The 11,476-nt window shown below is 41.2% G+C and overlaps 1 protein-coding gene and 1 pseudogene across 1 annotated transcript; one reads left to right on the top strand and one right to left on the bottom strand.

The window, feature by feature from the left end:
• The first annotated feature begins 4,239 nt into the window (after positions 1-4,239).
• Positions 4,240-5,258, top strand: LOC132232579 (small ribosomal subunit protein eS26-like). The gene is made up of 2 exons (XM_059691950.1): positions 4,240-4,255; positions 4,885-5,258. The coding sequence occupies exons 1-2, from the start codon at positions 4,240-4,242 to the stop codon at positions 5,256-5,258; spliced, it is 390 nt and encodes a 129-aa protein (XP_059547933.1).
• Positions 5,259-6,104: 846 nt separating this feature from the next.
• On the bottom strand, positions 6,105-6,722 carry LOC132232578 (phosphatidylinositol N-acetylglucosaminyltransferase subunit P-like; annotated as a pseudogene).
• Between the last annotated feature and the right edge of the window lie 4,754 nt (positions 6,723-11,476).

Genomic DNA, 11,476 nt, shown 5'->3' with positions numbered 1-11,476 from the left:
AGCCTACCTCCAAACCCAATACAAATAACAAATGGCAGTCATCTGCAGATCCCTATGTAGCTCCTGCCAGGTGGCCCCAGGGAGTGGCTGACTTTGCACCTCCCTGGAGGCCCTAGAGCCAGTGCACTCTGGACAGTTTCAGACCATAGCAGATTACAACACACATTCACAAGTGACACACACAAGAGGCAGACTCAGTGAGCACCAAAGCCCCACTGAAGCAAGTCCTGCTCCATAGGGGTGTTTCCTGCATAGCAGCTCCCCTACTGTAGTCACAGCTGGTCCTCACAGGCAGTTGGCCTGGAGGTCAATTTCTCCCAGTGATGCCAATAGCAATCAAGGCTCAACTACAAGACTGTGCACACAGCCCACACAGGGGTGCACCTAGAGTGCCCAGCTCAGATGACTGGGGAGGCTGAGCCACTGGGCCCTACAGGACACCTACTACACAAGGCCACTCTCCCAATCCCAGGAGACATAAAGCTCTACCTAATACATAGAAACAAACACAGGGAAGCAGCCAAAATGCGGAGACAAAGAAACATGTAACAAATGAAAGAAATGGAAGCAAGCAAACTACTGGATACAGAATTCAAAACCATAGTTATAAGGTTACTCAAGGATCTTCATGAGACTTTCAAGGCTCTTAGTGAGAATGTCAAAGACATGAAAAAGAACCAGTCCAAAATTAAGCACACACTAACTGAAATAAGAACAGTTTTCAGGGGTTCAACAGTAGAGTAGAGGATTCCAAGAATCAAATCAACGATCTGTATATGAGGGAGCAGAAAGCACCCAATCAGAAGAGCAAAAAAGAAGAAAGAATCCAAAAATATGAAGATAGTGTAAGGAGCCTCTGGACAACTTAAAGCATATCAACATTAGCATTATGGGAGTGCCAGAAGGAAAAGAGAGAGTGCAAGATATTGAAAACCTGTTTGAAGAAATCATGACAGAAAACTTCCCCTACCTGGTGAAAGAAATAGATTTAGAAGTTTAGGAAGCACATAGAGTCCCAAACAAGCAGAACCCAAAGAGGCCCACACCAAGACACAACATAATTAAAATGCCAAGGGCTAAAGACAAAGAGAGAATCTTTTTTTTTTTTTTCTTATTGATTTTTTACAGAGAGGAAGGGAGAGGGATAGAGAGTTAGAAACATTGATGAGAGAGAAACATTGATCAGCTGCCTCTTGCACACTCCCCACTGGGGATGTGCCCGCAACCAAGGTATATGCCCTTGACCGGAATCGAACCTGGGACCCTTGAGTCCGCAGGCCAACGCTGTATCCACTGAGCCAAACCAGTTAGGGCAAGAGAGAATCTTAAAAGCAGCAAGAAAAAGGAGTTAGTTTCCTACAGTGGAGTGCCCATACAACTGTCAGCTGATTTCTCAACAGAAACTTTGCAAGCCAAAAGAGAGTGGCAAGAAATATTCAAAGTGAATAATAGTAAGGACCTACAACCAAGATTACTCTACCCAGCAAAGCTCTCATTTAGAATTGAGTGTCAGATAAAGTGCTTCACAAACAAGAAAAAGCTAAAGGAGTTCACCACCAAACCAGTATTACATGAAATATTGAAGGGTATTCTTTAAAAAGAGGAAGAGGAAGAAGAGGAGGAGGAGGAGGAAGTGGAGGGAAGGAGAAGAGAGAAAAAAATGTGAACAATAAAATGGCAACTAATACATATCAATCAACAATTGAATCTAGCCAGACCGGTTTGGCTCAGTGGATAGAGCGTTGGCCTGCGGACTCAGGGGTCCCAGGTTCGATTCTGGTCAGGGTCATATATCTTGGTTGCGGGCACGTCCCAACTGGGGGGCGTGCAGGAGGCAGCTGATCTCTCGTCGATGTTTCTGGCTCTCTATCCCTCTCCCTTCTTCTCTGTGAAAAATCAGTAAAATATATAAAAAACAACAACAACAAAAAACAATTGAATCTAAAAATCAAAATAACTGAACAAGAAATCCTAATGAACAAAATAAACTAGTGAATAAAATAGAATCAGGCATGGAAGCATGGAACAGACTGATGAATCTCAGAGGGAAGGGAGAGGAGGAGCGGGAAGAGGTTAACTAAAGATCTTACCTATGGATACAGACAGTAGGCCTGAGACAGGGTGGGAAGTGGGTGGAGGAGGGTAATTGGGGGAGGGGGAGGAAGACATCTGTAATAGTCTCAATAATAAAGATTTTTTTAAGTAAATAAATAAACTGAGACCAGAAGGATGAGATAGGGGGAAAAGGGAGGTAGTGAGGGGATTGTTCCAATAGCAAGACACGAGCAGAGAATTTTTAGATAAACATGAATTGCTAAAAGATATATGAAAGAATGTTCAGCCCTACTAGTAATCTAATTGTTATAAATTGAAAGAATAAGATGTCATCATTTTAAGTATATTAAATAAGCATGGTTTGTGTGTGTGTGTGTATGAATGTTTGGCTTGGCAAAAGAGGAATGATAGTGGCACCCATTCACTGTAACAAGAATGTTTTAAAAAATTACTCCTTGGCTCAGCCAGCATGGCTCAATGGTTGAGCGTCGACCTATGAACCAGGAGGTCATGGTTTGATTCCTAGTCAGGGCACATGTCCAGGTTGTGGGCTAGACCTCAGTGTGGGGCACACAGGAAGCAGCTGATCCATGATTCTCTCGCATCATTGATGTTTCTATCTGTCTCTCCCACTCCCTACCTCTCTGAAATCAATAAAAAATATTTTTTTAAATTATTCCTTGACCCAACAATTTATCTCCTATGTGCAAGGGGAAATATCACATTATAATAGTAAAAAAATTAGAAACAACCAAAATGGTTAAACAAATATGGCTGAATATTATAAAGCTAATGAAAACAATGCTTTTCATTGGGTCTTTTTCTCTCCATTCTCACTTGAGCCCACTCCAGTTTCACATTCAACTCCAACACCACTGAACATTTACAGGACATTTCACCCAACAACAGAGGAATACCCACTCTTCTCAAGTTCACATGAAACATCACCAAGATAGACTATATCTGTACATGAAACACCTTAGCAAATATAAAAGTCATACAATGTATGCTCTCATCACAATGAAATGAAAAATAAGAGTGATAGCCAAAAATCTCAAAATATTTGGAGATTTAACAACACATTTCTAAATAACAAATGGGTCAAATAAGTCTCAAGAGAAATTTTAGAATAAATGCAAATGCAAATTGTCAAAATTTGGGATGCAGTGAAAGCAATGCTTAGAGGGAAATGCAGCATTTAGATGCATATATTAGAAAAAAAGATCTAAAATCAATAATCTAAGTTTCTACTTTAAGATCTACAAAAGAAGAGGAAATTAAATCCAAGGTAAACAAAAGACATAATAAAAATTAGAGTAGGGCCCTAGCCAGTTTGTCTCAGTGAATAGAGCGTTAGCCCCAAGTTCGATTCCTGTCAAGGGCACATACCTTGGTTGCAGGTTCCCCAGTCCTGGTTAGGGTGCCTGCAGGGGGCAACCAATCAACGTGTCTCTCTCACATTGATGTTTCTCTCCGACTCTCCCTCTCCCTTCCATTCTCTCTCTAAAAATCGGTGGAAAAATATCCTCAGGTGAGGATTAACGACAACAAAAGAGTAGAAGTCAACGAAATTTAAAACAATCAATAGAGAAAACCAAAATCAAAAGCTGGTTCTTTGGAAAGATCCATACAAGTGATAAACCCCTAGCCAGACTAACAACAAAAGAGAGAAGGCACAAATTACTGCTATGAAAATGAAATGAAAAAGGAGCCATCACTATAAATCCTATGGACATTAAGAGGATAATAGAAGAATATTATGAACAATTCTATGCCCATAAATTTGATAACTGAGATGAAATGGACCAATTCCTTGAAAAGCAATCTACCAAAATTCAAAGAAAAATAATCAGAATAGGCCTATATTACACAGTATGAATAATTAGTAACCTTCCAAAACAGAAAGAACTGGGCCCAGATAGTTTCACTGCTGAATTCTACAAAAACATTTAAGGAAGAGATTATGCCAATTCTCTACAATCTCTACCAAAAATAGAAACAAAAGGAATACTTCCTAACTCATTCTACGAGACCAGCATTACCCTAATACCAAACCCAAACAAAGCCGTTACAAAAAAAGAAAACTACAGACTAATATCTCTCATAGACATATATGCCAAAATCCGCAAAATATCAGCAAACTGAATCCTACAGTGTATAAAAATAATTATACAGCAGGACCAAATGAAATTTATTCCAGGTATGCAAGATTGGTTTGACATTTGAAAATCGGTTAATGTAATCCATCACATCAACAGGCTAAATAAGAAAATTATATAATCATATCAGATATGGAAAAATCATTTGGCAAAATCCAACACCCATTCATGATTTAAAACAAAACAAAACAAAAATCATCAAACTAGGAATTGAGGGGAACTTCTTCAACTTGATAAAGAACATATGGTACACAAAAACATACAGCAACATCATAATGGTCAGAAAATAGATTCTTTCCCCCTAAGACCAGGAATAAGAAATAAAATATCCTCTCTCACCACTCCTATTCAACAACACACCAAAATTTCTAGCCAATGCAATAGGACAAGTAAAGGAAATAAAAGGTATACAGATTTGAGAAGGAAGAAATGAAAATGTCTTTGTTTGCAGGCAAGATGATTGTCTATGTGGAAAACCTCAAAGAATAAAAAAACAAAAACAAAAACAAGACTCCTGGAACTCAAACAATATAGAAAACTATCAGGATACAAGACCAATCTACAAAAGTCAACTGCTGTCATACGATCCAGCAATTCTACTTCTGGGTATATAGCAGTAAGCAATTGGAGTTTGAAATTTAAAAATACAACACTATTTTTGGGATTTGAGAGCTGGGTCAATGGAGGAGTAGAAGGAGTACCAAGAAAAGAGGGAATAACGGTCATGCCAAAAAAGGCCATGGCCAAGTAGAGCCTATTCGTTGCACCAACTGCACCCAATGTGTGCCCAAGGGCAAGGCCCCTAAGAAGTTTGTCATTCAAAATATAGTGGAGGCCGCAGCCGTTAGAGACATTTCTGAAGCAAGTGTCTTTGATGCCTATGTGCTTCCCAAGCTGAATGTGAAACTACATCACTGTGTGCGCTGTGCCAGTCACAGCAAGGCAGCCAGGAATCATTCTTGTAAAACCTGGAAGGACGGAACATCCCCACCCCAATTTAGACCTGCTGGTGCTGCCCCACGACCTCCACCAAAGTCTATGTAAGGAGCTAAGTTCATAAGGACTGAAAAGTTTTCTGGGGGTGAGGGGGCGGAATAAATAGAAATTGTACTTTAAAAATAAAATACAACACTATTTCCATTAGCACTACCTCCCCCCCACCCCCACCCCCCACCCCCCAAAAAAAGTTTAGGTCTAAATAAAAAAAAAATGTATGAAATCTATACAAGGAAAACTTGAAAGCAATGAAAAATATCTAAATTAATGGACAGCTATCCTATGATCATGGATAGGAAGACTCAGTAGTGTTAAGATAACAGTTCTTCCCAAATACTATCTATATGCTGATGTCTCCAAAATGAATATTTCCAACTCCATCTCTTCCCTGATCCTAAGTCTATATATACCTTTCCTTTTTGGTAGTTCCATTTGGATGTCCAATGGACATCTCAAATTCCAAATGGCCATAACACAAATTGTACCATAATGCAGTATTTTATTTATTCTGTCCACTAATGAGTACAGTTGAGAACATTTACCATATTAATCTAAGAACATTTACAATATTAATTTTTAAAATATTTCAATACCAGGTATTAATAAGAGAGTCAAAATTACTGTCAAAAACTTATAATGGCCCTGGCCGGTTTGGCTTAGTGGATGGAGCGTTGGTCTGCGGACTGAAGGGTCCCGGGTTCGATTCTGGTCAGGGGCATGTACCTTGGTTGCAGGTGCATCCCCAGTGGGCGGGGGGGGGGGGTGCAGGGGGTAGCTGATCCATGTTTCTCTCTCATCGACGTTTCTGACTCTCTATCCCTCTCCCTTCCTATCTGTAAAAATATCAATAAAATATATTTTTTTAAAAACAAAACTGATAATGAATGTTTGATGTTAGTCTACATACAGTTCAGCTGCAAGAAAGAACATTTGGTTTATTTCACTAGTAGGAATATCTCTTAATGCTGAGATGGCCTCTTCTTGTATTTCTTCTGCTGTTGATTTTTAGCATAGTTATCTATGGTTGTATGAATAGAAGTGAGTGGATAGGTACTCATCATGTTTAAGAGTCATACCTGATTACTCTAGGAATGAAGAGGTAGACAGATAATGCAACTGCCCAATACTTTTGAGACCAATAGGTTAAGCCTGAAGATTTTAGCCAAAATTCAGAAATAGAAGCCCACATGAGATATAGTAGGAAACTATCATATCAAATATAACATAAAAACAACACACAGGCACATACAGAGCCCTTCTCTACCATTATATATGTCTCTTTTAGTAGCTCATAGAGATAAAAGAAACAGCCAATTATTCCTGAGTTTATCTCAAGATCAGCTGACGGATTCAGGACTCTTATTATTCCCTAGATCGGGAAGGAGGTTCTTCAAAGAACTTCACTTATCAGTAAAGAAATATTGACAGCTCCACTGTTATGATCTTGTTATGATCTTACCTGGGAGAAGCTGTTGCTATCAAGTGTTCACTTTGAGGAACTGGCCAATGCATCTCTTTATTATAAGGTTTGGAAAGTCTTGGAAATACAGGTAGTTCCTGAGCAAATGCGGAACAGAGGTTCATGGCCTCAGCCCTCTGTGCAGGAAGGATGTTTGGGGAAATTAGAGATGAGTATTTACTGTAGCTTCCATGTCTGTTATACCAAATTACCTGAGAACCTCATTAGAGATAAGCAAAAAGAACTGTCCCACCTACACATTGGTCGCTGGGGACTCAACAATGATCATGAAGTATATTATCAAGGCCTAAGTCAGAACTTGGAGATAAAGCAATCTAGGTAGAGACAGGTCCCAGAGAAAATTTCCAAGACCTCATTGAATCATCTTGTGGATCTAGGCTTATGTTTATAGATTTTAAAATTCCATTAAGTTTTTTTAAATTAAATCTTTATTGTTCAGATTATTACAGTTGTTCCTCTTTTTTCCCCCCATAGCTCCCCTCCACCCAGTTCCCACCCCACCTTCCGCCCTCACCCCCCCCCCACAATGTCCTCATCCATAGGTGCACGATTTTTGTCCAGTCTCTTCCCACATCCCCCACACCCCTTTCCCCCACAATAGTCAGTCCACTCCCTTTCTATGCCCCTCATTCTATTATAATCACCAGTTTATTCTGTTCATCAGATTATTTATTCACTTGATTTTTAGATTCACTTATTGATAGATGTGTATTTGTTGTTCATAATTTTCTTCTTCCCCTTCCCCTTCCCCTTCCCCTTCCCCTTCCCCTTCCCCTTCCCCTTCCCCTTCCCCTTCCCCTTCCCCTTCTTCTCCTTCTTCTTCTTCTTCTTCTTCTTCTTCTTCTTCTTCTTCTTCTTCTTCCTCTTCTTCTTCTTCTTCTTCTTCTTCTTCTTCTTCTTCTTCTTCTTCTTCTTCTTCTTCTTCTTCTTCTTCTTCTTCTTCTCCTCCTCCTCCTCCTCCTCCTCCTCCTCCTCCTTCAAGGATACCTTTCAGCATTTCATATAATCCTGGTTTGGTGGTAATGAACTCCTTTAGCTTTTCCTTATCTGTGAAGCTCTTTATCTGACCTTCAATTCTGAATGATAGCTTTGCTGGATAAAGTAATCTTGGTTGTAGGTTCTTGGCATTCATCACTTTCAATATTTCTTGCCACTCCCTTCTGGCCTGCATAGTTTCTGTTGAGAAATCAGCTGACAGTCGTATGGGTACTCCCTTACAGGTAACTGACTTACTTTCTCTTGCTGCTTTTAAGATTCTCTCTTTGTCTTTTGCTCTTGGCATTTTAATTATGATGTGTCTTGGTGTGGTCCTCTTTGGATTCCTTTTGTTTGGGGTTCTCTGTGCTTCCTGGACTTGGAAGTCTATTTCTTTCACCAGGTAGGGGAAGTTTTCTGTCATTATTTCTTCAAATAGGTTTTCAATATCTTGCTCTCTCTCTTCTTCTGGCACCCCTATAATTCAGATGTTGGTACGCTTGAAGTTGTCCCAGAGGCTCCTTACACTATCTTCGTATTTTTGGATTCTTTTTGCTTTTTGTTTTTCCAGTTGGGTGTTCTTTGCTACTTCATATTTCAAATCTTTGACTTGATTCTTGGGATCCTCTAGTCTGCTATTGGATCTCTGTATAATATTCTTCATTTCAGTCAGCGTATGCTTAATTTCTAGTTGGTCCTTTTTCATATCCTTGAGGGTCTCACTAGATTTCTTGAGGGTCTCACTAAATTTATTGGCGGTTTCTAGAAAATTCTTTTTTTAAAAATATATTTTATTGATTTCTTTCAGAGAGGAAGGGAGAGGAGAGAGATAGAGAGTTAGAAACATCGATGAGAGAGAAACATCGATCAGCTGCCTCCTGCACACTCCTTGCTGGGTATATGCCTGCAACCAAGGTACATCCCCTTGACCGGAATCGAACCTGGGACCCTTGAGTCCGCAGGCCAACGCTCTGTCCATTGAGTCAAACTGGTTAGGGCTCTAGAAAATTCTTGAAAAACATTATAAGTTTGGTTTTGAACTCTATATCCAGTAGTTTGCTTTCCTCCATTTCTGTCATTTGTGACCTGTTTCTTTGTGTCCGCATTTTTTATGCTTCCCTGTGTTGATAGAGTGGCTTTGTGTGCTAGGTGTCCTATAGGGCCCAGTGGCTCAGCCTCCCCAATTACCGGAGGTGGACACTCTTGGTGCACCCCTTTGTGGGCTGTGTGCACAGTCTTGTTGTAGTTAAGCCTTGATTGTAGTTGGTATCACTGGGAGGAATTGACCTCCATGCCAACTGGCTGTGAGAATCAACTGTGTCTACGTGGGAGAACTTCTGTGCTAGAGACACCCTTCTGGGGCAAGACTTGCTTCAGTGGGGCTTTGGTGCTCACTGAGTCTGCCCCCTGAGTGTGTCCCTTATGGATCTGAGGAGTTGTAATCTGGATGGTCCCACTCTGACCACTGGGTACACTGGCTCTTGGATCTCTAAGGAGGTGCTAATTTAGCCTCTTCCTGAGGCTACCCAGCAGGAGCTATGGAGAGATCTGCAGATTCCTCTTCTTTGTTTGGGATTTGGAGGTGCCCAAATGAAGCCCAGCTGTGAAGCAATGCAAGCTGCTGCGGGGCCTTGGGCCTTCTCTTGGAAGTTCTGGGTCTCTCTGACCCAGCTGCAGTTTGTTAGGTAATTTTCAGATTGCAAAGGGCCAGGCCTTTCATATGCAAAAGCCTCTGCGCAGAGCTTTGGTGGGGCGGGGTCTCAGGGGGTCAACAGGGCGGAGCAAGCAGCTATGGCTGCTCCTCAGTCCTACCCTAAGAGGCCCCGTGTCTCAGTGTCCTGGTAATCGCTGCAAGCACCTCTGAGAGAAAGCCCCCCTCGAGTTCCGAGTTCTGCCTGCTGCCAGACAGTCCAGTTTCTCCCCGTATGAGTCTGGGTCCCCAGAGACTCGCATGGAACTGGAGTTCAGAGCAGTCGGGAGCTTGAGACTCTCTCCCGATTGAAAAAGACAACTGTGTCCTCAGTTGCCAGCCCTTTCCATGTGTGTCTCTGTACCTCTGCACCTCGTCTGAGTCTCAGTGTGCTTTTCTCTTTCCTTCTAATTGTAGAATTTCCACTCAGCCATCCTTCCTGTGGTTCTGGATGATGTCCGTTTTGTCTTTTAGTTGTATTTTTGAAGTGGTTGTGCGATGCAGCAATTTCCAGTGTTTACCTATGCAGCCATCTTGGTTTCTCTCCTCCAACACTCTATCCACTGAGCCAAACCGGTTAGGGCCAAAAAGGAGATTCTAATATTGTTTTGCTGCTACACAATGTAACAGAGGATTATGGATGGAAAGATCTCCTCGAGAGGATTCTAGAATTGCCATGTCCAGTGGAAGATCAGGATAATCTTATATGGGTAAGAACAAAAGGGCACCAAATCTCTCAAACATGAAAGTTGAGGTTACTATATCAGATTTTAATAACCTTGGACAACTGAGATGCTGGCTAAAGACAATGGGAACATGAGTTAGATTGTGGATAAGGAAAATTATTATTATCAACTAAGGATTCATGGCTACCTGTGGAAATGAAGACTATATCATCCAGTCATATTTTCACCCTTCCTTTGTTATGTATATATTTATGTATTATAAATGATTGGGTAAAAAGCCTACTTCTTCCTATATACAGAAACCCTGAATAACTTGTCTCCCAGCCTCTCTTGCAGCTGAGATGTGGGCATATGACTACCCATCAGATATCTTGATTTAGCCTTTGACATGAAGAAGGGGAAACCAAGAGAAACTTTTTCTAGTAGTGGCAGCCATTGCAGCAAGATGGATTCCCAGGGCAACAGTCTACTTACTAGTGTTGGCCTGCGGACTGAAGGGTCCCAGGTTCGATTCTGGACAAGGGCATGTACCTTGGTTGCAGGCACATCTCCAGTAGGGAGTGTGCAGGAGGTAGCTAATTGATGTTTCTCTCTCATCGATGTTTCTATTTTTTTAAAATATATTTTATTGATTTTTTACAGAGAGGAAGGGAGAGGGATAGAGAGTTAGAAACATCAATCAGCTGCCTCCTGCACACTCCCTGCTGGGGATGTGCCTGCAACCAAGGTACATGCCCTTGACCGGAATCGAACCTGGGACCTCTGAGTCCGCAGGCCAACACTCTATCCACTGAGCCAAACCAGTTTGGGCATCGATGTTTCTAACTCTATCCCTCTCCCTCTCCCTTCCTCTCTGTAAAAAATCAACAAAATATATATTTTTTTAAAAAGAATTTCCTTTTTGGTCAGTTTATCCAGTAGCAAATGGAGCCCAAATTGGCCAGGGGAAAAAAAGTATCTTCCGAGTCCACTGTTGTTGGGATAAGAAGAAAAATTTTGCAAGCTGATCATTAGGTATTATGTCTACCTCTTGTTTCCTTGCCCCATAAATTCCAGGTTGGGAGAAAGTTCAGCATGTACTGGTATGAAACGTATACTGTATCCTGTAAAACAACCCTCTAGCCCAGGGGTGGGCAAACTTTTTGACTCGAGGGCCACAATGGGTTCTTAAACTGGACCGGAGGGCCGGAACAAAAGCATGGATGGAGTGTTTGTGTGAACTAATGTAAATTCAAGTAAACATCATTACATAAAAGGGTACGGTCTTTTTTTTTTTTTTAGTTTTATTCATTTCAAACGGGCCGAATCCGGCCCGCGGGCCGTAGTTTGCCCACGGCTGCTCTAGCCTCACAGGGTAACTCAACTGGTGCCAAAACTGAGTCTGTAAAGATCATTTCTCTATTCCACAGGGTCAACTGCTCCTTGGGGATAGTGT

Source organism: Myotis daubentonii, chromosome 4, assembly GCF_963259705.1.
Source record: "Myotis daubentonii chromosome 4, mMyoDau2.1, whole genome shotgun sequence".
Lineage (NCBI taxonomy): Eukaryota > Metazoa > Chordata > Mammalia > Chiroptera > Vespertilionidae > Myotis > Myotis daubentonii.
Note: the sequence above shows the minus strand (reverse complement) of the source record. Positions and strands in the feature narration are given on the sequence as shown.